Source organism: Pelobates fuscus, chromosome 7 (genome assembly GCF_036172605.1).
Source record: "Pelobates fuscus isolate aPelFus1 chromosome 7, aPelFus1.pri, whole genome shotgun sequence".
NCBI classification, from domain to species: Eukaryota; Metazoa; Chordata; class Amphibia; order Anura; family Pelobatidae; genus Pelobates; species Pelobates fuscus.
In genome coordinates, this window is record NC_086323.1 from 93341674 (window position 1) to 93354824 (window position 13151).

General features: G+C 41.0%; 1 protein-coding gene across 2 annotated transcripts in view; it reads right to left on the reverse strand.

Moving 5' to 3' along the window:
* Positions 1 to 5938: 5938 nt before the first annotated feature.
* Positions 5939 to 13151, reverse strand: part of C7H1orf21 (chromosome 7 C1orf21 homolog) — an 89754-nt gene continuing 82541 nt past the window's right edge. For both annotated transcript variants that reach the window (XM_063427373.1, XM_063427372.1), the window contains 2 exons: positions 10589 to 10649; positions 5939 to 6598 (listed from right to left, as the gene is read on the reverse strand). In XM_063427373.1, the coding sequence (XP_063283443.1) occupies positions 6560 to 6598; positions 10589 to 10649 (100 nt within the window). In that variant the 3' untranslated portion in view covers positions 5939 to 6559. The remainder of the gene's footprint in view (positions 6599 to 10588; positions 10650 to 13151) is intronic.

Sequence of the window (13151 nt, forward strand, 5' to 3'; positions counted from 1 at the left end):
GAAGCAAGTAGGATTTTATTTTAAAGTAACTCTTCAAAAACAAAATAGATGGTTTAAATTCTGCTTTATGAAAGCAAAATAGCGGTCAGATTTTCAGGAATACATTTTATATGCAGTTACTATCTGTATATAATCCGATATACTGCAATGAATAAAAATACACTAAATAAATTATCACAGTGCAATTAAATGTACAAGACAGTCCATACAAATAGTGCAGTAAATGGAAGATCGGAATACAAAATATTACAAGATTACATTTTTATTTTTTTTAAATTTAAGTCTTTTCCATCCTAAAGCTTTCAGGTTATGTACAATTTATATATATTAAAATATATAATTTTATTTATTATATATATATAATTTTTTATTATGCCTGAATTTAACACCAGCATCGGTGTGCCTCCATCCACACTTATTTCGCCCTTTTAATTATTTGCACATTAAAGTAACACTCCAAGCACCACAACCACTACAGCATCCTGTTGTGGTTCCAGGGCTGCAGGGCTTAGCTCAGGACAGCAGTTCCAAAGCAGGAGGTTTTAAACTACTGTTATGATGCTAGGTGGTCTTGGCCAAGCTGCGCGCACTCTTGGCTGAGAAGCAGCTGCAAGCCTAAGAACTGCGACTTTTGCAAGCTACTTTTCAATGTACCCCCAATGTTAAAATGCATGCATGTTTTCATTGGCGGTATAACTACTCAATAGTGATTTATTTTTTCATTTAGTGTGGAGTGTTCCTTCAAGGAATTAAACAGTTTACCAATACTTTAACCCCTACGATGTGAAGACGTCTCCTGTCTGCTCTGTCCCCTGGTTTCTGGCTATCTGGCTATGTCATTGAGATAAAGTTATGGTGGCCGGAAGGTACCTTTAAAGTAGAATAGGCTACTATGCTGCACATTCTGCGGGAGAAGAGGAGTTCCAGCATAAGCATACTACCTGGACATATTACTCGTTTAACTTGTGTGTAGGAAATTAATCTATTGCAGTAAATATCATGACACAAGCAGTCAAATAAATGTGGGGATTGGTCATTTTCTTTCTTCTAGAGGGAGTGCGTGAGCGAAAATGTCATACAAGTAGTTCAGCTTTTCTGAGCTTTCTGGGAGAGCCTGTATATATAGACATAACGTTCAAAGGTTTCATTCATGAAAAAGCATGAATGAAACTGCACAGTGGATAGAATATTGACTAGTGCAACAAGCATGAGTTTAAGGAACCTGAATTGCACTTCCGTTGAGAACACTGGAAGAACTAGATGTGGCTGAGAATCTCAATCACGTCACTTCCAGGTTCACTACAAAATAGAATGGTTTGCACAGATAATTCAGTGATGTCTCTTAAAAACTTACTACATTTTTTCTTTTTTTACATTTAATGAATAATATATATATTTTTTTATCTCTATAATGCATTCCTATGATGGCATTGCTGCAACTTGTACTGTTCGACTAAAACAGCAATATGCAATGTAATTCATAAAATTATTTTCTTGTTTTGAGGATACAATTACCCACTGTATAAAATACTAACGCAATTCAAAATGCTAAATGACTCTTTCCTAAGCGGCACATGATGTAGCTGTTTAAATACTAACAGAGGAAGGGCATAAGATATTTTGGTAACAGATGTATTATCATCAATGATTAATCGAATATAGAAATATAAAGTAATTTAAACAATGTAACTTACTGCTGACGAAAGTCTCATGATAGCTTAACAGCAGGATACCGATTCTCTACTTAGAGCAGGTTTACCCAAGAGGTAGATCTGCAGATATTTTAAAACTACAGCTTCCATGATGCTTTCACACTCTAAGCCAGGCTTCCCCAAACTCCGGCCCTCCAGATGTTGCTGAACTAGAACTCCCATGATCCTCAGCCTATTTCATTAATAGAATCAGCAACATCTGGAGGGCCAGAGTTTGGGGAAGCACTTTAACCACTACAGCTTAATGTATTGCTTCTGGTGCAAAGAGACTGTTCCTGTAGTCCCAACAATGCAAACGGTAATCATTCTGTGAAAAGTATTAACATTGCTTACTAACGCAACCTCTAGCGGCTGTCACTTACAACTAGAGGGTCTTCCTGGTGCTGTCCTATAATGTTTCCAGAACCAATGTTCAGCATCTCCATGCTATAATGAAGCATCAGATCGATTGAGATCATCAGCTGTTATTTTGGGAGCAGTCTAAATAAAGGGACACTATAGTCACCATAGTTGTTCTGGTGAGTATAGTCAGTCCCTGCAGGCTTACTAATGAAAAGGCATGGTTTACATTACAGCCTAGTAACACCTCTAGTGGCCACTACAGGTGCTTCCTGGATCAGTGCTGCACAAAGTCTCCATGTTTCCCCATAGAGATGCACTAAATCAATGCATCTCTATGAGGAGATGCTGATTGGAGCAGCGTGGCGTTTTGCTGTACATACACAATAGCCTCCCAATGCTTTCCGTTGGGAAAGCATTGGACTGGCTAAAATCTTCAAATCTGATGATGTCAGCCAAGGAGGCAGATCGGGAGTGAGGCCAGACATGAGGAGCCCCGTGTGGCACAGTAAAAAAATGAATCACCTTTCTAACCTGAGGTAAGGTGGCTGGCCACCTAAATAGTGGTTTCAGAACTACAGTATCAGGAAAACACGTTTGTGTTCCTGACACTATAGTGCCCCTTTAATATAACACCAAGGTTAGGAATACATGTTTTCTCCTTTAAATGTAATTCCTTATTATCAAAGGTGAAAGGGTGACCACGTGCCAAGAACAGCCCTCCATTTATATCAAACTGCTCTTAAATTGTTTGATATTAAACTACAATATAATCACTGACGCAAGCTATACATCACCATGACAAGTGTAAGGTTTGTTTGTTTTTTAATCCTAGCTGCATTTCAAAAATACCAGCAATAACCAGGATCACCTTGTACACACAAGACAAAAGAGCTCCATCAGCAAATTATTCCATTCACCTTAAAGTAAGCAAATGTTGGCTTTCATTTTCTGGTTGTTAAGTAAAGGGTTTAAGCTTTTCTTATATTCGTTTTCAGTCGCACCGTTCCATCTGTCTCTGAACTAAACAGTTGCAAGCTATACAGTCTCTATAGGTTTCTGGACTGTATTAGACATCCCCACTCCACCATACCTATACTTGGAAAACTGACACTGATGTGTCAGAGGAACAGCCAATAGAAACGGGGAGTCCAGCATAAGTGCACGATTCATTTCGCCTTCATTCACTATTCAGGTTTTCAGTTCACTATTAAACAGTGATTTGAAAACAATCTTGTAAAATTCAGACTATAATAGTCAAGCTGTGAATATAGGGAAGCTGAAGATTTTTTTCAGTACAGCTATTTTAGCCTTAATGTGCCATGGTTATAGTTGCTGCATTTTACTGAATAGATGTACAGTTGATATTTGGTGAACCAAAGTTAAAAGTTAATGGTGATCTAACAAATACCAAAAACTAAAATGAGTTATTTACTTAAATTACTTAATTGAATAACGTTTGAACATATCTGGCCATTTGCTAGTCTAGATCTAAGTAAAAGATCACTTGATGTCAACCTCTTCATGACAAAAGGTTAAAGGAACACTATAGGGTCATGTATTCATGACCCTATAATGTTTAACATATCATCTAGCCCCCCTCCCCCCACATATAGTACATCCTTACTTTTATTCCAGTCTGCTGCTGCTGGCACTGCCTGACCCTTGAGACCCCAATCAGCATCTCCTCATAGAGATGATTTGAATCAACGCATCTCTACGAGGAATGTTCAGTGTCTCCATGCAGAGGGGGGGGGGGAGACACTGCATGGCACACTGTGCAGCACTGCCCCAGGAAGCACCTCTAGTAGCCATCTTAGGTTTGACCAGTGGCTGTAATGTAAACACTGCACTTTCTATGAAAAAAGTGTTTACAGCAAAAAGCCTGAAGGGGATGATTATACTCACCAGAACAAATAGAAAAAGCTGTAGTTTTTCGGGTAACTGTAGTGTCCCTTTAAGTATTTCATACCATGACATTCTTGTTCAAATTCCTGTCGTTTAAAGGGACACTGTAGGCACCCAGACCACTTCTGCCCATTGGAGTGGTCTGGGTGCCAACTCCCACTACCCTTAACCCTGCAAGTGTAATTATTGCAGTTTTTTTTTAAACTGCAATAATTACCTTGCAGGGTTAAGTCCTCCCCTAGTGGCTGTCTATTAGACAGCCACTAGAGGGAACTTCCTGCTCTATAGCACAGGTTTTCTGTGCTAGAGTGTCGCTGGACGTCCTCACGCTGTGTGAGGACCTCCAGCGTCGCTCAATTCCCCATAGGAAAGCATTGAAAATCGCTTTCAATGCTTTCCTATGGGGTGCACTAATGCGCCGGTGGGCGGGATCAGTCTCGCCCACCGGCCGACGTAGGCAGAAGGTGGAGTGGCGGGGGAGGAGCAGGCAGCGACGTGGGACATGTCGCTGCCTCAGGTAAGTCACTGAAGGGGTTTTCACCCATTCAGCAACTGGGGATTGGGGGGTGGGAGGGAAAGGAATCCTGTAGTGCCAGGAAAACTGATTGTTTTTCTGGCACTGGAGATTCCCTTTAAGTTTTCAAAAACTGTTTAAATATTAAACACAAAAAAAGGAAAACACAGCATTTACTTTCTAATTAAAAGAAATAAAACATTTCACATGTACAGTCTCTATATACACTCTCAAATTAGTAACTGTAATATACATATATATATTTGCTGCAAAACAAGTGTATTATTTTAAAACTGTCATTTTTACACAAATTTGAAAAAAAACAAAAAAAAACGCTCTTATGAAAATAGACCTGAATGGTTGTTGGAGCTGAAAGGATTAAAAGGAAAACTATAGTGTTAGAAATACAAAACTGTATTCCTAACACAATGTAGTGTTTCGCTGCCCCTTTCCTCCCCAGCAGCAAATAAAGGGTTAAAAATTTTATTACACTTTCCTGATTCCACAGCCAAGATCCCTGGCACTAGTTTGGGCTCCTCCTTCGACTTCAGCCAATGAAGGGAACCTAATGCACATTATGACATCCCCATAAAAAAAAATTTAATCAATGCTTTCCTATGTGGATTTAGATGCTAGCGTCATTTCAACGAAAAAGGTCAGGAAGCGCCTCTAGTGGCTGTGTGGTAGACTGCCACTAGAAGCAGGCTTAACCTGCAATGTAAACATTGCAGTTTCTCTAAAACTACAATGTTTGTAGCTGCAGGTCTAAAATGACAAGGACACTGCAACCAGACCACTTCAATGAGATTATGTGGTCTGGGTGTCTATAGTGTCCATTTAAACATTCATCAAACCAACCCCAACAGACCTGGGATCAATTATGTAGAATTTATTGAGGTCTTTCTAACATTCTTAGGCACAGGGGTTACATAGCTGCAGTTTTCCCCTTCCTACAACCATTATTGTGCACTAGATTAGTGTTTCTCTCCCCCCCCCCCCCTCTTTCTTTTTCAACCTCCTTTTTAAAAAAACATTTGGCTAAATATATTGACTAGATACAAAATATAAAATAAATGTTTACAGATATAGAAAAATATTTAATTCATGATATTCTATTGAACTGTGTATGTGTTAAAGGTAGGTTTTATAAATCACATTTAGGACATAATGGTAGAATTTATCAACACAAACATGGTTGGACTGTCTTTCTGATGCCTTGCCTCTACATTCACAAGTTAGCACTGCACCTGCAAACATTTTGGAAATAACATATATACACACACACACACACACACACACACATTGACTGTATTCGTACACATATACACATTTACATATACATGTGTAGTAATTTTGATATACATTTAGTTGCAGGAAATTACATATGTTACACAACACTGTTCTCACTGTACGTGTAATATATATATATACATACGGTAATAAATAAAAGGCAAGGACTCACAAAAACATAAAAACTCACTAACTTTTATTTTAGTAGAAAAAAAGGGAGGATTCAAATGGTCGCGGACACTTGTATGTGCAAACAGAACAAGCTGCAGGTCAAACATCATCAGTATAACATCCTATGTGTACACCTCTTCCTAAAACGGGGGGGAAAGGACCAAAAAAAAAAAAAAAAAAAAGAGAGAGAAAGAAAGAAAAAAAGAGAATCCACCACAGTCCTATTGATAACTGGACTAAAAATAAAGTTTGGCTCAGCCAAGTCACCACTCACTCCCATAATTCATTGCACAGCCATCTATTAACGCCCCATTCTGCCAGCAATGCTTGCAAAGAGGGCCCCTTGAGCACTGAAGGGATTAAGTTTTGGAAGCAATTAAATCTCTTACCACAGTATGCCAGCTGCTTTGTCAGGACAGCCATATCGAAGATCCAAATCAATAAGCGTTTGCAAAGATATAGCATTAAAGTCAGCAGCAAAATGATTATAGAAGTCCAATGTTCATTAGTTTTTTTTTGTTTTGAATACTGCATTTTATGATGGTAAGTGAGATCTATTTGTTGTTTATTGTCTTATAGAAAATATCCAGCGGCATTCATCAGATTATTTCACCGTAAATCGAAGCTATGTGATATCTTCCTCTTCTGAGCAGTAATCCCGACCCTTTAAAAAAAAAAAAAAATTAAATAAAATAAACATTGGTTTATTTTGTAAAAAAAAAATAAAATAAAAAGTCCACAACATAGCGTCTGCTACAAAAAACCTAAACCAAAATTAAAACACAAACAAAAAAAACAGAGCATTTAGAGTCCTAGCCTTTTATCTTCAGCTGACACTAGCTAGCTCTGCCTTTTTGTCAAGCTTTGTGTAGTGAGGGAAAACATAAAACAAAGTTTTAAAGGGAAGTAGTAAAGCTATGAAACCCGTCGTCTCTGGTCCGTAAACTTATGGATCAGAGGGTAGGGTGAGAGGTCAGGGTGGTGGTTCCAGTTCCACCTGAATGCGGGCTTGAACCCTAGTATATACATAAAAATAACAGAGAGAAATGTAGATTGGTTAGCTCCCCCTTAAAAAGAAGAAAAGGAGAGCTCGCCAATCAGCCTGGTATTTAGAAAGGAACACTGATTGATACAAAAAGATATCAATAGGTATATCAAAAGATACCACACATCTCTACAGGAAAAGCATATACTGGAAACACTCGATACAAATGTATCCTAACATAGACAGTGAAACACTGTAACTTTATTAGACAGACTGTAGAGAGGATACAAAGTGTCAGTGTCCAGAGAAAGATGCTTAAATCCTTCTTTTTAAGGGGGAGCTAACCAATCTACATTTCTCTCTGTTATTTTAAAGTTTTAAAGGGACATTATAGTCACCTGAGCAACTTGAGCTTAATGAGGTTGTACGATAGCTCTCTGAAGCCTTTTTCATGTAAACACTGTATTTTCTGAGAAAACACAGTGTTTACCTTGGAAACTAGGAACACCTCCAGTGGCAGTCACACAGACTGCCACCAGAGGGACTTCCGAGTAAAGTGCTGCCTAATTTGCATTCATCACGTTTGACGTCTTCACGCTTGGCTGAAGACATCAAACGTGCTATCAGGACACAGGAGGCACTGTGAACGCGCCTACTGTGTCCTGTAGTAGCCCTGAGCCTGTCAGCAATCATAGCTGACAGTGTGAGAGATAAGGACCTCCTGCACACAGCATGGGCTCTGGCAGACAGGCTGACAGGCTGAAGCCAAGAGACCCAGCAGGAGGATCTACTGACTTCAAACAGTAAGTAAACTTATTTTAAAAATTGAGAGAGAGTGTGAGAGATGGTGAGTGTGAGACAGAGAGAGTGAGTGTGTAAGAGAGAGAGAGTGAGAGTAGATCAAGATAGATAGATAGAAATAGATAGAAAGATAGATAGAAATTGCTAGAAATAGACAGAAATAGATTGATAGAGATAGATAGATATAGATGGAGTGTGTGTGTTTACAATATTTATTCAATGTGTGTGTTTGTGTACAAACACTATATATAGAGATTTATATATATATATATATATATATATATATATATATATATATATAGTGTTTGTATACAAACTTTGGGCTGGAGGGTTGCTGTAGGAGGGGGGCGGGCATAGACAGCAAGCTGAGCTCTCAGTCAGCTCAGCTCGCGAACACCGCGCATATGTGCAGTAGAGTGTTCAGTGTTCATTCATAGGGCGGCATTCAATGCCGCTCTATGAAGAACGTGACTGGTGCAGCGCGAACTCGTGCATGCGCACCAGATCTCTATGACGCTTCTTTAAGAGAAGTGGCTGATTGAGCCCTGCTACTTTGTCATTTTGACGAAAAAGGGGGCGCAGCCTGCCAAGGATCTCGCCCTGGAACGGAGGTAAGTTTTAGCTATAATAAGGACTCGAATATATTTTTGATTAAGGGGAAATATCTAATATATAAAAGCAAGAAAGAAGGCTAGGGGACCTGTCTTATTTGCTGACTATAGTACTCCTTTAATGTGAATTAGGGATTTAACCCCTTAAGGACACACGACGTGTGTGACACGTCATGATTCCCTTTTATTCCAGAAGTTTGGTCCTTAAGGGGTTAATGGAACGGCATTTCAAAAATTAAATAATGGGCTAAGACGGACAATGTTATTTACCAAATCAAAAACAGTCAGGAAATGACCAGGAATTGCAAGTTTTAGGTCAAAATAGCTGCGCTGGAAAAATACTCCGCACACCTCTCAACAATGGAGGTTTGCTGATTGTGAAGGTATGCCAATGGGGGGGCTACTCAGAAAGGAAAGCATGTTAGCCTGGCATTAAGGTGCATTCCAGGCTCACTGACAGCCTCCAGGCCGGCCTCACTCACAGAAGACCATGCTCAGAGCATTATTGAAGCACTCCACTCATGGTCCTAGTACCCGCCATACAGTGCAAGCACGTCTAATGATGTTGTGACGGCAAACCGTTTCCTGGTGTTCACAGAAGTGGGACAGCGGGGAACAAAACAACGACAGCAGGAAAGAACCTTGAAAAATTTGTGAGGGCTGTTCTTTAGCTAAACTATGTTTACAGCACAGATATTTTGGTCAAGGATTTGCAATTCCCAGTGCTTTGAATAACCGTGCAATTGCCCATAGTTATGAATCAGGAAGTGTTTATGCCCGATGATAAACTATAGTCAACATACCAATGTCGTTTTGCAAACAGTTCCTCTTAGCAGTCCACACTATATGTGTTCCTGCTTGTCACACTACCTGGAAGAACAGAAATCTATACAACTTCTGCATTAATGCTGCTCAGGCCCATTTCTGTTGATCAGGCTAATGCTTCCACATGAGCCAAGCAGGAATGGTTGGCAGTGATAGATTCCCATAACTGCTATGAGTTGGTATGACTAAGGCGAATTGTAACTTTGTCTTAATCCTAACTCTAGTGGAACCAAGCTGCATGTAGTGGGGGACAATTATTCAATTAAACTGCTCACCGTTTTCGATCAATTTAATAGTTAACATAAACTCTTCAATGAAATGTGACTTCATGATATACTGATAACCATTAATGTAACAGATAGTGGAATTTAAAACAAGAAGAATGTATCTTATTTCTAAGCAGATAATTTTCAAGGTTATTCATTAACCTTGTAAATACTTTTATTCATTAACCATGTAAATATTTTTCCATATTGACTCTTTGGATCTAAAATGTTAAATTCGTAATAACTTTGTATGAGGAATACTGCTGCTCAGACACACCAAGAAAGTGGAGCTTGTAGGATAGGAAAGAGATTTGGGTCAAAAATGGGGATTATTTATACCAAAGGTAGACACTTGGTAAATGTAAAAGGTTTTCTTGACGTTAACACCAAAACAATATTGCAGTCATTTTTTTTTTTTTTTTACCTTATCCTCTCTCAATTCCTTGTGTGCGTCTCTCCATTATGGGTCTCTTTTTACCCCCTCACTCCCTTGTATGTTTCCCCATTTTCCCTTTGCCTTATTGTGTTGTCCCAACCCATATTGTAGGGTGGAGAGCAAGACCGCGCCACTGGGTCTTCTTGTTCCTCTGCCAGGACTCTCAGGGCTGCAACAGGTTCAGAGCAACAAGCAGCATACAAGGTAATTAGAGAGAGGGCAGGACGTGATGCTCAGTCATACTCCCATCCCTCACACTGCTGCTTAGAGCCTGGATCAGCCCCGACAAACCAGGAAGAGGAACATGAAGATGCAAAGATCATCTGCCTTGGTCCTGCTGTCCATGCTACAAAGAGGGACAGGTTGGGAGTGGTTGCTCTGTGCACCCCGTCCTGCCTGTCAACTGGGAAGACCCCTCCCTCCCCCCATCCCCAATTTGTGCACTACTGGTTTGCTTGCATGGCTAATTTGTGTGTTTATTTGCTTTTGTGTTTTACATAGCCGTGTTTATCATGCTTTCTCTATTTTAAGACGTTTGTGAGGATACCCACTTAGAAATTGAAAGCAGCAAATAATATTGTCAGAGTAGGACTCCTCTAAGAAGTTTGCCTTGATATTGGCAGATGAGTTCACACTTTAATTACCAACCAATGTTATTAAAGTGTGTATGGGGTTTGGAATAGTGTGCAGCTAGTGGGAGGATTATATACAGTTATATTTAGGAATTTACCTTTTCAATTTTCTCATCCAGCATTCTGAAAAACTCCTGCTGACTCTCCGAGATGTGTATGCTGGAGAAAAAAAATTACAAGAATCGTCAAAGTGTTTTTCCTTTCATTATTGAATTACAGTCAGCCAGACACAGCAAAAGTATGTTTTAGTGATATTGGTGTCAGAGTTAATAAGTCTTGCACAGATAAAAGGTTCCCAGTTCACAAGAAGTACATGATTCGTTTACAAACTGATGAGACATAACCAACATGACTTTGAATCAGCAACCTAATTGTGAAGCATGTAGAACGTTAATCTGTTTAAAAGGAAAAGGGCAAATGCATTATACAAAATAGAGAGCTTTAAAAGAACACGCGTATTCTTTTTGTTGGGAGTATCTGCTGAATGTTTAAAGCTAGTGACTGGACAGCCGTGCTCCGACCGGTGGGCGTCAAGTGGGGAACTTTAAAAAAAAAAAATAATGGTGGTGGACAGCTATCCCCACCCATGGCTAGTGGATGGGGCTATTTAATACAAGAAAACAGAGGTCATTCTAATGTCACATACATTAGGTTTTGTAAATATACACAATTTTAATTTGCAGGACACCCCTGACCTGTAATCTACATGTACACACAAACAAACAAAATTAAAGGAACCTATAGTCTCAAAAATAATATTCTTCTTTTAAGCACTATAAGTTTCCTTCCATTACAGTGACCGCTGTCCACCCCTTTTCTGCTGAAAATATAATAATATATTTTTACCTTGTTTCCAGTGCTGAGACACTGTTGTTGCAGCCACTCGCTCCTCCACCTTTATCATCAGCAAGCATGCGGATGTCTTCCATCTTCTCGTCCAATACAATGCTTCTCAAAGAGAAGCATGGAGGATAAGAATGGCCTCACTCCTCCAATCAAATCTCTCCATGAGAAGCAATGAGTGAAGAACTAAATCAGACTATTGCAGTGGAGGCAACCTCTTGTTGTTATCTGGAAGAGGGGTGTTTCTCCTTGCAATGAAAACATTGCTATATATACCCAACATGGCAATGTTTTACACTGCGGGACTAAAACTACATGGCCACTGAACCTAGACCATTTCATTGAGATGAAATGGTCCTGGGGCATATAGTATTCCTTAAACTTGCGATTTGTAAATCAAAAGAATGGTGATTCATTAAACGTTACCATGCAAGTTAAATGATTATTTTAGGGCAAATTCTACAGATTTAATTACAAAAGTTTAGAACATACATATTCATTTATTTCAGACTAGTGCTTATCTTAGGTACTTATGAAGTTGAAGTTAAGAAAAAAAATGAGATTTATTTTTCCATTCTCTGAAATATCCTTTTGGATGCAAGACCTTGAGCTCCCATGAGATGGCGTCAGGAAATAAGAAAGAATCATCAAAGAAGTCTATTCTGAAAAAGTACTTTTTTTTTTTGTACACATACCAAAAAAGCATAAGGTAAAAATATTAACAAAAAAAAGTATTTTTGGGGTCGGGACCGGACCGACTGGACGCCATCCACATGGGCTCCAGAGCCAAGCAAGCAAAAAGGCACTGAAAATAGCCCCAGACCGCTCATAACTGTGATTCCACGCCATCCCTGAACGGAGAACGGCACCAGCTCACTCCAGATGCCCGCACAACACTTACCGCACGTCGGGCAAGCAAAGAGGACCGGGCCTGGCCTCCATACGGCCGAGAATCAGCGGCCATTACATGCAACATGGCGCCGCGGAGCAGCATATCACCGAGACACCACGCCACGTGGAATTCACCCCGGTATGGGGAGGCCCTCGGCCGCCTCCCCCCTCTTGGCCGGCGGGGGTTATCCCGGTCCCATGGCGGTGACATGTGCCATAGCGGGAATCCCCGCTTGAGTTGGATGCCGACCGCCTGCACTGGTGAAGGCCATGTGAAGGTCAGCCAGCAACAGCAGACACAGTCACGGAGGGGAAGCTATACCCTCCAGAGGTGACACCCTGATTGGGATTAAAAGAAGCCTGAGCTTCCACAGAGGTTACTGAAGCTAAGGACCGGGAAGGGCTGCGCCCCACAACCTGCAAGCACACTCCTTAAAGGCACCTTGACAACACCAGAGAAGGAGTAGCTGTGCAGAAAATGAACCAAGGGGAGCTGATCTGGCCGTCCTGAGTGGACTTGGGCGTAGCCAAGCGCTGGATGGATCCTCCACGGTGACTACCCGCCTGCTGGGAAAGTGAGTGCCCTGGCCTCTGGGTCTGAGGGGTCCCCGGAGCGCCAAGTCCCTGGTGCCGTAAGCCCGGTGGGGCGGGCCTGTGCGGCCCCTCTGGCGGACCGGTGGCCGGGGGGGGGGGATGTGCGCCGGCCCCAAGTATGCGGCCGGCACCAGGCGAGACGTCGGGCCACGCGCTCCCCTGAGTCTTGGGTGGTGATGGGGAGGTGCAGGGAGAGGGAGGCCCGTGGACTCAAGGTGTGGGAGTCGTATGGACTGCCTCTGCTCCCGAGTGCTCACAAAGCCACGGAGGACTCTGGCGATGGGCTGGGGTTGCTGCGGGGAGGACAGACTGAGACTCGGCGGCCCAGGAAAT